Genomic DNA, 16638 nt, shown 5'->3' with positions numbered 1-16638 from the left:
GGGCGCAGCCAACAGCTTACCTTCTGCCAGCTGGCCCAGGGGGGCGGGGCGGGGAGACGCCGCCGCCGCCGCAACGAACACCAATAAATACCGCGTGGCCACAGCCTCTCGGAGGACGACAGAGATCGTTACTCCTACCTTACGGCACGAAGCTGCACAGAGGCCGGCGGTTTTAGGGAGGAAAGAAAGAAGCTTTTAACCAGCCTTCTATTTCCGTCCTGTACTTCAGCGCGATGCGAGAAGAATGAGGAGCCGATCCCATGCTTGACCCCGGAAGATATACCCCTTCCGGGGGTCATGCAGGGGTCACAGGTGACGTGACATTGTTGGTATTGTACTCGACATGCGCATGCGCGAGGGGAGATATCCAGTGCTTACAGCACCGCCTGGCGGTCAGTAGGGACGAAATAGAACCACATTCATTGATGAAATGACATAAGGGATGGAAAGGAGGGATGGCAGTTTTACAGGGGGATGATTTGGACTTTTTTTATTTCAGGGGGGGATGATTTGGACCGTTTTTATTTCAGGGGGGGGATGATTCTGACCGTTTTTATTTCAGGGGGGGATGATTTGGACCGTTTTTATTTCAGGGGGGATGATTCTGACCGTTTTTATTTCAGGGGGGGATGATTTGGACCGTTTTTATTTCAGGGGGGGGTGATTTGGACCGTTTTTATTTCAGGGGGGGATGATTCTGACCGTTTTTATTTCAAGGGGGGATGATTCTGACCGTTTTTATTTCAGGGGGGATGATTTGGACCGTTTTTATTTCGGGGGGGGGATGATTCTGACCGTTTTTATTTCAGGGGGGGATGATTTGGACCGTTTTTATTTCGGGGGGGGGATGATTTGGACCGTTTTTATTTCAGGGGGGGGATGATTCTGACCGTTTTTATTTCAGGGGGGGATGATTTTGACCGTTTTTATTTCAGGGGGGGATGATTTGGACCGTTTTTATTTCAGGGGGGGGATGATTTGGACCGTTTTTATTTCAGGGGGGGGATGATTTGGACCGTTTTTATTTCAGGGGGGGGATGATTCTGACCGTTTTTATTTCAGGGGGGGATGATTTGGACCGTTTTTATTTCAGGGGGGGGATGATTTGGACCGTTTTTATTTCAGGGGGGGATGATTTGGACCGTTTTTATTTCAAGGGGGGGATGATTTGGACCGTTTTTATTTCAGGGGGGATGCTGGCTTTAGTTCTTCTGAGGAGGAGACGAGCAGCAGCAGCAAGGAGGGTCCATGAAATCCTCATGAGAAGACTTGAGAAGATTTGGGGGAATCCAGGCTCGTTGGAGCTACAGCTCCATGATGACCAGGTCTACTTCAGATTGAACAGGGAGCAGTTTGACAGCCTGTTGGGGAGTGGGTCCTCAGCAGGATCACAACCACCTTCTCTCCTATTGGTCGCACCGAGATGCCCTCACAGCGCGATGAAATTAAAAAATGTTCAATTCAGGCGCAGGCAGGTGAAACGCCCGTGGCAGGTGGCCTCTCGCGCGCCGCCAAGCTCGCCAGCAGAGCGGTCCACTCTTGCGCTGCGGCAGCACATACACAATGAATGGGAAAGCCGGCGGCGGTCCCGCTTTGCGCCCTCTATGTGAAAGGGGCTTAATACTGTTGGCCCCTGAAGGTTACATTTGGCCCCATAATGGCCCCTGTTTCAGAAAAATCCTAGAACCCCCAGTGCCAAGTTTTGTTACCCGCAACTGCGCTGACACGCAAAAAAAAGAAAAGCTGCTGAGACCCTGTCGTGCAGCGCTGCTCTCGGCAGAGATTGTATGAGGTGAAGTGAAGTGAGATGCCTCACTCCATTGGGAAAAAAACGTCTGGGGACAATTTTGATTATCGCTTTTTTGTCGACAACGTCGGCGAATCATTGCAGCCCTAATTATGATCGGAACACAAGCCATTCCACGGCCCGGTAGTAACGGCTCTACGGACCGGTACCGGTCCGGGGACCGGGGGTTGGGAATCACGGGCCTAGACCAAGTCCTGAGCTCCACTGAACTGAAATACTACGGCAGGACCATAAGGGAGCTGTGAGTAAGTAAATTCCCCAAAACCTAAAGAACGAGCCAAAATGTGTCCACAAGCGTGGGAGAGATTTACAGACTTGTGCATGAAAAGACCACGTCAAGCTGCTGAAGGTCGGTCTACAAGCTACTGAAGTGTGCGTACTTTGTAATGCTCATGTTCTCCTTTTATATCTTACTTTTGTTGTATTTTTTGTCAGATATCTGCACGCTGATAAAAACAAGGTGTGTGTTGTTTGCCCGAGGCTGCGTTTGCTCCTGTGAAAAGAGGATTGCTCACGTATTTTCTCTCACGCTTTTGTACGTGACTGTAGTTTTAATGGCAGCTGGCCTGTTACAGTTATATTTCCTTTGTCTAAGTCGGTCCCTCTCAGAGCCAGGTGCATGAAAGGAAAATGAATCACACGAATACAGTAAAATGTTTAAGTGTTCACAGCAATTCTTTGTCTTGTCACAGTTGCTGGGAGAAGGATCAAATTAGGGCCCGGTGGGCATAAAAAGCCGACCTTAACCGAAGAGTACAGACAGTTCAGACTAAATCATGTTATTTTCTTTTCTTTCTTCGATGGCGATGTGATTTTAATCCAATAAAAGCATTTTTTTCTCTTACATGGCTACTTGTAATGTCTATCACTAACAGCGTCCACACAGGAAAACAAAATGTAAGTGAGACAACTACTGTTGGAGTAGGATATGAGCTCATGCCTGAATGAGGTTTCATTGTGGTCGGTTCCAAGGAGTGACTGGGAGTCTGTCTCATCTCTGAGATCTGAATCCGCCCATGTGTTTCTCGCCCAGTGTGTGATCTGTCCCACTTCAGACTTTCCACTGAGGACCAGTTATGAGCATACGTTCAGTATCGCCTGTGCAAATTAGAGTACTGTGCAAAAAGGTGTTTGTGCTGGAATTGAATGATTGAAATGTCATGTACACACACACACGCAGATGTTTCCATCTAAATGATTACAAGGATTCCTCCTTGCTTCTCCTCTCATCAGGCTGTTTCCATGATAAAACATGAAATGTGCAACATATGTAAATTGCCCTTATATCCCTTCACTTTCCATCTTCTTCCCCTCCACCACCGATCCTCCTCACCCTCACCATCCCGCAGCCATTTTGAATAAGGATTGATGCGGTGAAAGTATTTGGAGAATTCCCTCTGACCAAACCAACGCTGCCTGGCCGCCGTCTCTCTCCTCCACACGGAGAGGCTCTACCCAAATAAGGCTGGGCGTTTAAACTCGATGTGAGGGGAAGAGTTGCAACATGGCAGGGAGAGGGAGCTGCTGAAAGGCCATGGCCTTATAAGGATGAAGTTTCCTTTTTTCCTTCCTCTCTCTCCCTCTTATTTCCCTCCTAGTGCTCCCTCCTCCCTCCACCCTCCCACTGTCTCTCAGTGGACAAATGAAGTCATCTTACCTCTTTTGCTCCTTTTAAGCCGGCATTTTTGGGAGGGAGGTCCCTGTGAGGGATATACAAACACTCAGTCAAGCATCCGAACTCGTCTCGCACACTGCAGCAGCAGCCAGCAGAGTATTCACCCAATCCTCCACACAGTGAGTATGCTTTTCTCCTACTCTCACCTAAAGGCTTCATATGGGACAGTGATGAGGGAGGAAACTGTTGAGTGTGTAAATGATAGGGTTTGTTATGACAAATAATTCAGTTTTAAGGCCTTTTTGTTGCATTCAGTGTTCAGTCTATAGTTTTAAGGTACAACAGCAGACTTTCAGAGATTGAACGTGATCAAAGATCATGTTTCCAATACTTAAAGTTGGACATACGTCTGCACTCAACTGGTCACAGAGTAACTCTGCATTAGATTAACTTACATAAAAGCAATATTTCCATAAAACCCCAAGAGTTGTATTGCACTTAACTGACTTTATAGGCAAATAGGCCCATTATGTGTCTTAAATGTGATCCTGACGTTGGTCGGTGGATATTTTCCATGCAAAGTGAGAAGAGGAAAAGCGGAGAAGGGAGCCAGACAATGTTGCATATCTCTGCCAGCAACACATAGTTTTATTTGCACAAGCAAATGACCCATTTATGGGCCTTTATATGGGCCTGCCAAGGTCTGAGTGATGGAAACGCTTCCTAACGGGGATGCAGATGCACGGCGGGCAACAAAGGGTAAAATAACGTTTTACAAAATTCACTTTGCGTCCGTTCTTGGGAACACAACTGAAAGTACGAGCCGAAGTGTAATGGCTCGCTACAGTTCACAGAAAATCCTGTGAGATATACGCATTCCCCGTGGTTCCAGTAAAAGCAGGCCTGCAGAAGCGGATGGGCGGGACCAGTGGGCAGCTGAGTTTCTGGAAAGCAGCAACAGGATTAGATAACACTATCTAGGCTGCTAATCCTGCGGCAGCCCATAAACAAACAAGAGGCACAGCTGAGCATAACCACAGAACTAACTGTATTTTCATGAGAGCAGAGTGAGCTCCTGTGAACGGACGCGTTTGAGGAGTTTACAGGAGGAGTTACAGTTTCTCAGAGTGATCAAAACCACGAAGGGCCTTGACGGCAATATCAAAACAAGCTTTCTTTAATTATTATACAAGTTTTTGTGCAGCTTTCATAAACCAGAGCCATGTTAAAAAACTAACATGTGCATCAGACAGAGCAGCATCCTCCAACCGCATGACTTCATCTGACACTGAATTCATTACATATTTCAGTCCATCTTGAGGACAGATCCCACACTGAGGAGCATTATGACTTTAAGGACTTCACACAATACGGTTTGATCACGGCGGTCATGATTGGATGGTTAGCTGGGGAAGAGGAGCGGCTGCATGACGACATGTACCCGCGGCCTGTCAGAGCCGCCACAGCCCTCAAACCGGTTTCCTGTTCTGGCATCCGGCACGTTTGCCATGGTGATAGAGAAACAGCAGGAAAAACACAAGAGGGGGAGATGGATAGATGTGGGGGAAGAAATGATGAAGTCATGTGTTTGTGGGATGCAGCAACAAGGGATTTGTCGAAGGAAGCAGTCACGACTCTTCTCTTTTTTTTTTCTCCCACCAGCTGTAATTTCACTTATTTTCTCCTGTTTCCATTTTAAGATGATATTGTTTCCTCTTTACTTATTTCCTAACCTTTGTCATCCAGATGACTGATGGCCTCTGCTTCAGTGTCAGACACCGTCCTTGTAATTACTGACGTCTAACTATGTAAGCTGTTGAATCTGTGAAAAATCAGCCCAAGAACAACTAGAAACAGCATTTATGACATCTGTAATGCGACACTTCTCATTATGGTTGCAGGAAAACAATAGATCCTTCATGCAGGCTACTTTTTCCACTGAGCCACAACCAGCAGTAGGAGTTGAAGGAGGACGCAGCCTTCGTCAAAGTTATGTCAGGGGAGGACAAGCAGTCTCAAAAACGCAGTTTGTAATAAGAGGGAGACGTAAGCAGACGGCACGGAAGCTTATTTAGCAAAGTCTCCTGACTTATTAGGTCCTGGGACGCGTCCCAAGCATAACATCAGCCGCTGGATGCTCATAAATACCAGCGAGAAGAGACCAGGCCCGGACAGACCCGCGGTACCACGGCAACGCGCTGCAGACGCTCTCGTCTCTTCTCTGCTCTCGAAAAATGTGGACCGTATAAGTTCACTAGCGTTCCTGACTAAGAGTGTGTTTTCTGCAGTTTATAAGGCTAACAACTCAAAAAAAAAAGGCATATTAAGCGCATACCAAGAGAACTTTACTCTGTAATTTTGTGTAATGGACCATGTCAGTGAGAATACCATGGAGCACAGAGGAGAGAGTGTGTGCACGAGAGAGAGGGAGAATAAGACTTGTGGTTGTGTGTAAGTGAGTGTGTTACCCGTGTGTGTGTGTTTGGTTTGCTCTGGTCTGGAAAATAACCACCGGGAATGCAAAAAATATTAAACAGGGTTGGTGGTGAGGCGCTGCGGACACTCCTGGCACAAATGTATCATTAAAGCTGACTCCCCGGCTCTCGACTGCGGAAATGTAATATCTATGCTTACGCAGCGTACCTGATTCAGAACGTTAAAGTAATTGAATCCTGAAGCGCTGCTCGTGCAGCACCAAGCAGGAGACGGACCAAGTTAACGAGCAGCAGCAGAACGCTGGGAGAAGCCTTTCTGCTTTAGTGGCTCGGGAACAAAAAGGTGCAAGACTATGACCAGGTTTAAAGGTTCTTCACTCTACCTCGGACTTATAAATATACATAGGAACTGATCTGGAACAACAATGCTCCAGTAATGAGGCTGAAACTTCAGGTTGGAAAAATAAAGCCCCCAAAAAAAGAGAGAAAAAACTGGAGTTCACTGAATGGCCACCAGATTTAAATCATGGACTCGCCCATTCGTCTCCTCCGCGTTTGACTTCTACTCCAAAATCTATTCTCACATGGCTTTCATCATCTCTGTTGCAGGTTTAACTTTGTTTTTATAAACATTTATGACCCAGAAAAGAAAAGAAGTGCACGGCTTTGCTCTCCTCTGTGTCTCTTGTTGTGTGAGACTCCGCCAAGCATTTGTGCGTCTTTACTGATGCAGTCAGAGCTGCAGCCTCTTGGACGACGCCGCTGATGAATGCAAGATGGTTTGATTGTTCATAAACACAAATGTGCTGTTGCTCCCTGCCAACAAGAAACATGTCCCCTCTGGTGAGCACCTTTGACGTTTTAACTCTACACCCAGCAGGAAGTTGACGTGACCCGACCTCAAGATGGCAACAAAGGTTGGATGGAGCACTTTCCGTGGTTTTGCTCTTGGCTTTTAACTCAAAGGCAGTGCAGAGGCAAACTGCGCATTTAAAAAAAACGTTGTACTGGCAGTGTGTGCTCGCAGAGGCCCAACGCCTCTAAGAAGATAATGCAAATGTGTGTGTATGTTTGTATGATGGGAGAAAAATAAAGAAGTAAGGGCAGTAGTCAGCTGGCTGATACAGAGCTCCCACTGTGCATCATTCTGGCTCGGAGATGCTCCAGGTTCAGGGCTGAATTGAACGCATCGTGAGACACAACGCTGTTAATGCCACTGGTCTGGGAGAGAAGTGTAAACTGAACGCTGCATTTCCACCTGAACACACGCTTCTGACCTGCATGTTGTCAGTGTTTGCACTCGTGCATTTGTATATGTCTGTAGTTGTGATTCAAGGTAAGTACTCTGTCAAGAATGGTTTGCACAACTGTAATACACCACAGCATCTACATGTTACCGTGTTTACCCTAGCTGTTATTCCTATTGCCTAAAAGCAACACTTTACTGTTAAAATGTAGTAATAATGGTATGCCCTGTGGAGGACAACCAAATATTTTTGTGCATGACAGTCAGTTCTTAGCATTTACGCTAAAACTGTTGAAGATGTACAGAATTTGTGTAGGAAAGGTCAAAATGGAGTCAACATTTCACACCTGGATTCCACAAATGTATGTTCTCCATCCAGGTGTGATGGCTGGACGTGACTACGTCCCCTACTTTTAAAAGTAGGGCAGCAGATTGTAGCATGTTTAAATGAAACAAATGGAAAGTAGTTCATTTTACTCTAGTTTGACAAACTGTTTTCTTGAATTTGCCCTTTTGAGGTGACAGAAATTAAAGAAATATAACTTTCTTAGCTGATGTAAGTGAATAGTTTGGTCTGTACCATCTGTTTTTATAAATTATTTATCATTTCACATTAGATACCTTTAAAGCGGCTCAAATACATTTTTTCTCACGTTATAATTTTAGTTTCCAATTAAAGGAATAGTTGCTCATCATTAAGATGCATCGTCTTGCTCGTGTTGCCTCCTGGCCCTGCTATAAAGCAACTCTACACTCCTGTTGCAGTTGTCTCTTTGCAACAACTGAATATTGCTTTATGTCACACATCAATGATAATGACACTGACTCTCAGAAATAGAGTGGACAAACACACATATGTGCAAACAAAACCTTTTCCATTCACACAAACCCAAAAGACAAAGGTTTCATATCGAGTCGTTGTTCTTTTTTTTTTACTTTGATGCTGAGCCTCGCTTCCCTCGCTTCTCCTTACGTTGTCCACATCTCCGTCTCTCCCCCTCTCTCAAGTCCCAAGTTTCAGGCATGGCTAACAAAGGTCCATCCTACGGCATGAGCCGGCAGGTTCAGGATAAAATCGACAGCAAGTACGACCCCGAACTGGAGCAGATCCTGGTGGAGTGGATCAGCCGTCAGTGCGGCTCCGGCGTCGGGAGGCCGGAGGCCGGAAAACTGGGCTTCCAGACCTGGTTGAAAGATGGAGTTGTGAGTACATAGACCACATCCTCCCGTTTCTGGGCATCAGAGCCCCTCTTCTCATCTGCCGGTTGTTGCATCTGTTGTCACCAGGTCCTGTGTGAACTTATCAACAGTTTGTTTGCTGGAGACAAACCCGTGAAGAAGATCCAGAGCTCGCCCATGGCCTTCAAGCAGATGGAGCAGGTCTCACAGTTTCTCAATGCTGCAGAGAAGTACGGCGTCACCAAGACTGATATGTTCCAGACGGTGGACCTGTGGGAAGGTCCGAGCGCTTTCACTCTTACATCCAGTACTCGAGTTGAGGGGGGATGAGGGGGGATGAGGAGGGATGGCATCCCCCCTGAAATAAAAACGGTCCAAATCATCCCCCCTGTAAAACTGCCATCCCTCCTTTCCATCCCTTATGTCATTTCATCAATGAATGTGGTTTTACTGCTATTTCAACATTTAGAGTCATCACCAGAAAAATAACTTATTTGACCATTTTTACCCGTTTCAAGTAAATTTTTACTTGAAATAAGTAGAAAAATCTGCCAGTGGGACAAGATTTATCTTCTCATTACAAGCAAAAAAATCTTGTTCCACTGGCAGATTTTTCTACTTATTTTAAGTGAAAATCTACTTGAAACAGGTGAAAATTGTTGTTTTTTCCAGTGATGAGTCTTGTTTTAAGTGTAATGAGATTTTATTTTACTAAAAATTAGACATTTTAACTAGAAATAAGACAAATATTCTTGTTAAGATGATTGAGATTTTGCAGTGATCCATTTACTTATCTTGTGAAGGACAGAGTCATATTGATAAGTTCAGAAAACTGTTTTTTATTTTTGTGTTTTAATGTATTTGATGTAAGCCTAGTGGGTATTTAAAGCTGCTGCTATGTAATTCCTGCAGTATTTCTGCAGGTGTTTTGGTCAGTGCTATTATTTGTAATATATTATATTATTTGTAATCAGCACAAATTATCTGTCCCCATATGATAAAATCCACCATCCCACCTGATTCTTTTTTACAACTCGAGTACTGCTTACATCTAACACCCAAAGCTTCGATAGTGAGCCATTATTCAGTGATCTGAACCATGTGTGCCGGTACAGGTAAGGACCTGGCAGCGGTGCAGAGGACCCTGTCGGCCCTGGGCAGCTTGGCCGTCACCAAGGACGACGGCACATACAACGGAGACCCTAACTGGTTCTTCAAGTGAGTCCCACGACATAAACACCGGAGATCCACACACACAGTCCTCCGTCGCGTGACATTTTCAATGTTGTGTTCCAGGAAAGCGCAGGAAAACAAGCGAGACTTCAGCGACGACCAGCTGAAGGCGGGCAAGAACGTGATCGGCTTACAGATGGGCTCCAATAAGGGAGCCAGCCAGGAGGGAATGAGCTACGGAAGACCCAGACAGATCCTGTAAAATCACTGAGCCACAAATATCCAAAACCTCTTTAGCGTCCCTGAAACCAAAAGTGCCTGTTTTACCCTCCAGGAGCCTGTAATTGTCTTAATTGGGCCTCTTTAACCCCCTCTTGTTCCAGCACCGTGGCTCTTCTCCATGCTTATGTCGGTGACCACTGCAGACAGCACCAGAACCGCTTAGCATGCCATGGTAACCACAAAAATGACCAAATAAATAAAAAGGCCTTGGGGAAAAACCAAGCCACCATGTAGAAAGACAACCCTTACTTTCCTTGTAGCATGTCTAGTAAACGGCTCTCGCGTCACTCATCGCTGCCCAGATTCATCCTCGAGAACATCCCACTTCTTAGATTTTGTTGATGTAACTTTTTAATTTCTCTAACGTTGACAAGCGCAGCCCTGGTGTGCCAGTTCTCCTTAGTTCTACTGCTCCAGTGTTCAGTGACCCACCACTTCCCGCACTGCTACGCCTGCTGTGTCAGTGCCAATATTTTTGTAAATTGTCTTATTAAATAATGATTTTGACATATTTTGTTGAACTATGATGTTATTCTGGGTATTTCACTCTTACGGTGTTGAAAATGGAGACAGTTGGAAACATCCAACTCAGAGTATGAACAAATGTACCACAGACATGTGATCACGGTGCCCGGACCGTCGGTGACGCCACGTCTTCTTTGATCGGAGCGGGTTCAAGCATCACGGCCACTGTACAGGAGCGTGGGCTCACGGCCAACTTCTGATTAAACGTCTGCTGTCTGGCAGCTCCATGTGACTTCTCCGGTTTCAGGTGTTTCATTCGGATGGCAGCTGAACAAATACTGCTTATTTACGGACGCATTACAGCGAGCCTTCGTGCAACTTCTTTTTGTTCTGTTTTAAATCTGGCTTTGTAGTCAACGTTGATAAATATTGTAGCATAATTCAGAGGCAAAACCTTATGACATTTACATGAACCTTGACTGTACTTTTCTTTTGTCCTCTAAGAAAAAAAACAAACAAAAAAAAAGTAGCCTGTTGATGAAGGTTAGCGTGCTACCACACGTAAAATCAGTTCGGCTTCACAGCGTCATCCATCATCGAGCATCTTGGCTCTATGACAGATACAAACACTATATTTCAATACGAGCTACATCGAGTCTGAACTTGCACAAAAGAACGGATTTCAGAGCAACGGTAGAGTACCGTCCTGCAAATGAACCCACACGACATCAAGCTGCAGGATCTGGAGGCCGGTGCTCCAAATGATGACCTTTGACCTCCACACCAACAGTCTGGTGTTAGAATTTAATTTAGAGTAATGTACACAGGGCCGCCGCAAGGGGTGTGCGAACCGTGCGACCGCACGGGGCCTCGCGCCCCAAGGGGCCTCGCGCTATGGGCCGTTTTTGGGAAAAAAAATAAATAAAAAAATTGGATTTCTTTTTTTTTCGTTCTTTTTTCCCTTATAAATATCAACAGTCACGTTCCATTACAGACCTAAATGTGTACTAGTCTGTGCATATCAATAAATATATGTGCAATGATGTGCGTGTCTGTTGTTCAATACAACTGATCAGACCAAGCGCAGACACAAGCTGCTCTGATCCAGACGGGTGGAGTTGGAACAAACTGTCACACAATGTCGAGAGAACGAGACAGATTCAGGAAATTTCCATCAGGGGATGAAAAAAGAAAAAAACTAAAGAAAATGGAAGAGTTTAATGCCTCTCTGAAAGGCTCGTTTGATAAATTTGTTACAAAAATCACCGATCCAACCGGGTCTCAAGCAGCCGTGGGGCCCCGCGTCGAGGCAAGCCAAATGATGATGAGGCAGGGAAAGTATCCAGTATTTTGCTAATTGGAGAGTTAAAATTGCGCATATAGACACCCGATCCGACCCGAAAAAAACAAAAATTTTGCGAGGGCCCCCCCTGACCATTTCGCACAGGGCCTCGCAAATCTCCCAGACGGCTCTGTATGTACACATATATATCTTTTAAAAGGGCCGTTCAGCATATCAGAAAGAAATAAAAAAGGAGTGGCATGAGTAGAACCGAGGAAGAAATGTTTTAATCTGATAGTCTTACATGGCCAGATGAATCTGCTGTTAAACAGTACGATGGACACGAGTGTAATTACAGGTATCAAAGAAACCAAATCCAGACTTCCCATCAAAATTCTTATTTTCATTTAAATCTTCTGTGACTCGCACAGCAAAACAGTTTAACTGCAGTCCAAAAAAAATATTCACATATAAAAATTACAGCTTTTAATACATTCTTCTATAAAATGTGGAGCACAGTCAGTATACAGTACATTTGTACAGCAGGCACACATTATTCATATATTATACTTTATAAAAAAATACAAATTGCAAATCCCACTTCAAGTTTAAATCAGAAATTTCTTGATAGTAAAAACCACAGATAATAAACCCAGAATTGGAGATGAAAATAAAACCTCTCATTCAGAACAAACTAACTGGTGCCTTTGTGAACCGTCACAGTTCAGGGCACTTTAATGGAAGACCGCTTGTTACAAGCACACACGCACCGTCACACTCTCACTAACACACCCCACCATCACACTCTCACCGTCACACTCCCACCGTCACACTCATCCACCGTCACACTCATCCACCGTCACACTCATCCTCCGTCACACTCCCTCCGTCACACTCCCTCCGTCACACTCCCTCCGTCACACTCATCCACCTCCACACTCCCTCCGTCACACTCCCTCCGTCACACTCATCCACCTCCACACTCCCTCCGTCACACTCCCTCCGTCACACTCATCCACCTCCACACTCCCACCGTCACACTCGCACCGTCACACACTCCCACCGTCACACTCATCCACCTCCACACTCATCCACCGTCACACTCCCTCCGTCACACTCCCTCCGTCACACTCCCACCGTCACACTCCCACCGTCACACTCATCCACCTCCACTCTCCCTCCGTCACACTCCCACCGTCACACTCATCCACCGTCACACTCATCCACCTCCACTCTCCCTCCGTCACACTCCCTCCGTCACACTCCCACCGTCACACTCATCCACCGTCACACTCATCCACCTCCACTCTCCCTCCGTCACACTCCCTCCGTCACACTCCCACCGTCACACTCATCCACCTCCACACTCCCACCTCCACACTCCCACCTCCACACTCCCACCTCCACACTCCCACCTCCACACTCCCACCTCCACACTCACCCACCGTCACACTCGCACCGTCACACACTCCCACCGTCACACTCATCCACCGTCACACTCATCCACCGTCACACTCCCTCCGTCACACTCCCACCGCCACACTCATCCACCTCCACACTCCCTCCGTCACACTCCCTCCGTCACACTCCCACCGTCACACTCCCACCGTCACACTCCCACCGTCACACTCATCCACCTCCACACTCCCTCCGTCACACTCCCTCCGTCACACTCCCTCCATCACACTCTCCCTCCGTCACACTCTCCCTCCGTCACACTCTCCCTCCGTCACACTCTCCCTCCGTCACACTCTCCCTCCGTCACACTCTCCCTCCGTCACACTCTCCCTCCGTCACACTCCCACTCATCCTCCGTCACACTCACCCTCCGTCACACTCCCACTCATCCTCCGTCACACTCCCTCCGTCACACTCTCCCTCCGTCACACTCTCCCTCCGTCACACTCTCCCTCCGTCACACTCTCCCTCCGTCACACTCTCCCTCCGTCACACTCCCACTCATCCTCCGTCACACTCACCCTCCGTCACACTCTCCCTCCGTCACACTCTCCCTCCGTCACACTCTCCCTCCGTCACACTCCCACTCATCCTCCGTCACACTCACCCTCCGTCACACTCACCCTCCGTCACACTCCCACTCATCCTCCGTCACACTCCCACTCATCCTCCGTCACACTCCCACTCTCCCACCGTCACACTCCCACCGTCACACTCCCACTCTCCCACCGTCACACTCCCACTCTCCCACCGTCACACTCCCACTCTCCCACCGTCACACTCCCACTCATCCTCCGTCACACTCCCACTCTCCCACCGTCACACTCCCACCGTCACACTCCCACTCTCCCACCGTCACACTCCCACTCTCCCTCCGTCACACTCCCACTCTCCCACCGTCACACTCCCACTCTCCCACCGTCACACTCCCACTCTCCCACCGTCACACTCCCACTCTCCCACCGCCACACTCCCACTCTCCCACCGCCACACTCCCACTCTCCCACCGCCAAACTCCCACTCTCCCACCGCCACACTCCCACTCTCCCACCGCCACACTCCCACTCTCCCACCGCCACACTCCCACTCTCCCACCGCCACACTCCCACTCTCCCACCGCCACACTCCCACCGCCACACTCCCACTCTCCCACCGCCACACTCCCACTCTCCCACCGTCACACTCCCACTCTCCCACCGTCACACTCCCACCGCCACACTCCCACTCATCCTCCGCCACACTCCCACTCATCCTCCGTCACACTCTCCCACCGCCACACTCCCACTCTCCCACCGTCACACTCCCACTCTCCCACCGTCACACTCCCACTCTCCCACCGCCACACTCCCACTCTCCCACCGCCACACTCCCACTCTCCCACCGCCACACTCCCACTCTCCCACCGCCACACTCCCACTCTCCCACCGCCACACTCAAACTCTCCCACCGCCACACTCCCACTCTCCCACCGCCACACTCCCACTCTCCCACCGCCACACTCCCACTCTCCCACCGCCACACTCCCACTCTCCCACCGTCACACTCCCACTCTCCCACCGCCACACTCCCACTCTCCCACCGCCACACTCCCACTCTCCCACCGTCACACTCCCACTCTCCCACCGCCACACTCCCACTCATCCTCCGTCACACTCCCACTCATCCTCCATCACACTCCCACTCCCCCTCCGTCGCACTCACCCTCCAACACACATCCACCGTCACACTCCCACCCACGACTCTCATTCCTATGTTCAGTGCACATTAAATCACTTTGACTCCATAAGTCTCCCTACAGTAAATCGGATGAGTCACATCACCAGTTTTCTTTGGGTGCACATTTAAAAACAACCTTATATGTCCTCACACTTGATTGTAGTGAAACAGAAAAACCCTTTTCGTTCCGTGGGCAGCCTATACCTGATAAATGTAGGTCTAACTGTCAGAGGAAGTTTAAAACGTCCTGGATTTATCCTCCCCTCATCTTCTCCGAGAGGCCACTGGTTTAGAAATCACACGTAGTCAAAGCCCAAATAAATACAAGGCCACTTATCTGGGAAACGCAGAGAAGGACAAGGAGTCCACTCTTTATTCAAGTCCATCTGTGTCCACTCGGAGACCACCACTGGGGCTGGAAGCTGAGCGGGACCAGAAGCAGTCCAGAGTGAGGACAGGAGGAGGAAGCCTGAGACGTCTCGGGAGTACAGCAGGGATGCATGTTCCCACTCATGCCGCTATGTCTCTGGCGGCTCTCCAGTGATGAGTGGCACTTTGGCCTCAGAGTCCAGCACAGTCTGCAGCTCCACTCTTGGGTCCTGCTGCTGTTCTTCTCTGTACTCATCCGTCTCTTCCCCCATGGCCTCCTCCACTCCTCTCCCTCTGCGTCGCCTCCATGCCTGGTGGCCGCCCCGACTCCTCCGCCAGCGCAGGAGGCCCCGGAGGTCCATGCGGGCCAGTGCAACCTCCAGGGTGTAGTAGAGGGACCAGAAAAGAGCAAAGCATCCAAACAACAGCAGGAACTGGAGGAAATGTAAACAAAAAAAGCAAAGAGAGAGTCAAAACTGATGAAATCAAATCTTAAAATCCCTCTTGATAATGATGAACAAAACTGAAATCAGGAAGGGATTAAGAGAAGATAAGTGACTGTTTCTGAACGTCACCACTGCTCAGGTAAACTGTGGCAACTGTTATGATATTAAGGTGATAAGTGAGATGTTGCAATATTACACAAGCTATCAAAGCAGCTCTCACCAAGGCTTTGGAGCTCTAAGCCAGGAGGGCCGAGGCCCAACAATTTGCGCCAAAGCTCATAGGAAAATAATCATTAAAAGCCTTTGGAGAATTCAACATCTAAAGGCCATAACACTATGAAAATATTCAAGATGCTTAGGAGGTCAGTGCCCAAAGGCCTGCCTCCCTCTCATAAATCAATGTTTTATCATGACGATGACATTTAGACAAGAATGAGCACAAAATATTGAGCAGATGAAATCTAGCGTTGAACGAGAATGAACAGAGACACTCCTGCAAAACTGCAACACTTAGTATCCGTGGTTAATTATTAAGAGATTAAAAGGAATGGTAATAAAACAGCAGCAATAATATTATATATTGAATACAATTTAACATATTACACATTTATAATTTAGAAATAAGATTTATACTAGGGCTGTTCGATTTTGCCCAAAAATAAAATCTCGATTTTTTTCTCTCAAAATCCGATTTTCGATTACGATTACGATTATTTTGTGAATTGACAAAAGGCAAAGAAATGATTTCAAATATGCTGTTTTTTTATTGAAAATTTGCCCCATTGGGCTTTAAGTGCAAACTTTGCTCTTATTAAACAAAAAATTAATGAATAAAGTGCAAAACTCTGTAAAATAAGTTGAAAAAAAGTTTTAAAAAATATAATAAAATATAAAGTTTTATCTCTGAAAAAAAAAAAATCAGCAAATCAGCACTTGCAAACATACAGTAAGTTATATTTCCAATTAAATAAAACAAGACATTTTCTAATTAAACTAAACTGGGTCTTTGCATGCTAAATAATAATGCAACCCATGAAGGAGGTAGAGGTGTGTAATGTCAGTCATTACATTTGCTATTCACATTTGCAAGTTTTTTGCAAGGAACACGAGCCGGTCTACCGGTGGCATGTTACAACGCCCCCTCCTACACTAAAGAGCCTCTCCG

The 16638-nt window shown here is 47.2% G+C and overlaps 2 protein-coding genes across 4 annotated transcripts in view; one reads left to right on the top strand and one right to left on the bottom strand.

Moving 5' to 3' along the window:
- Positions 1-3340: 3340 nt before the first annotated feature.
- On the top strand, positions 3341-10248 carry tagln (transgelin). 3 transcript variants are annotated; one of them, XM_061718979.1, is made up of 6 exons: positions 3491-3601; positions 6738-6774; positions 8112-8306; positions 8391-8562; positions 9398-9500; positions 9579-10248. In XM_061718979.1, the coding sequence occupies exons 2-6, from the start codon at positions 6763-6765 to the stop codon at positions 9715-9717; spliced, it is 621 nt and encodes a 206-aa protein (XP_061574963.1). In that variant the 5' UTR covers positions 3491-3601; positions 6738-6762; the 3' UTR covers positions 9718-10248. The 3 variants fall into 3 exon arrangements, with proteins under 3 accessions (XP_061574961.1, XP_061574963.1, XP_061574962.1); XM_061718978.1 differs by having other exon boundaries at positions 3494-3601; positions 6735-6774; XM_061718977.1 differs by lacking the exon at positions 6738-6774 and having other exon boundaries at positions 3341-3601.
- Positions 10249-14668: 4420 nt separating this feature from the next.
- Positions 14669-16638, bottom strand: part of pcsk7 (proprotein convertase subtilisin/kexin type 7) — a 31674-nt gene continuing 29704 nt past the window's right edge. Inside the window, exon 17 of the mRNA XM_061718976.1 lies at positions 14669-15461. Coding sequence (XP_061574960.1) covers positions 15177-15461 — 285 coding nt within the window. The 3' untranslated portion in view covers positions 14669-15176. The remainder of the gene's footprint in view (positions 15462-16638) is intronic.

Source organism: Cololabis saira, chromosome 4, assembly GCF_033807715.1.
Source record: "Cololabis saira isolate AMF1-May2022 chromosome 4, fColSai1.1, whole genome shotgun sequence".
Lineage (NCBI taxonomy): Eukaryota > Metazoa > Chordata > Actinopteri > Beloniformes > Belonidae > Cololabis > Cololabis saira.
Note: the sequence above shows the minus strand (reverse complement) of the source record. Positions and strands in the feature narration are given on the sequence as shown.

Coding starts and splice junctions, on each gene's coding strand:
- tagln (XM_061718977.1), top strand. CDS start 3,356: ATGAAGTTTCCTTTTTTCCTTCCTCTCTCTCCCTCTTATTTCCCTCCT. Junction 3,602..8,111: donor TTCACCCAATCCTCCACACA/GTGAGTATGCTT, acceptor CCCTCTCTCAAG/TCCCAAGTTTCAGGCATGGC. Junction 8,307..8,390: donor CCTGGTTGAAAGATGGAGTT/GTGAGTACATAG, acceptor TGTTGTCACCAG/GTCCTGTGTGAACTTATCAA.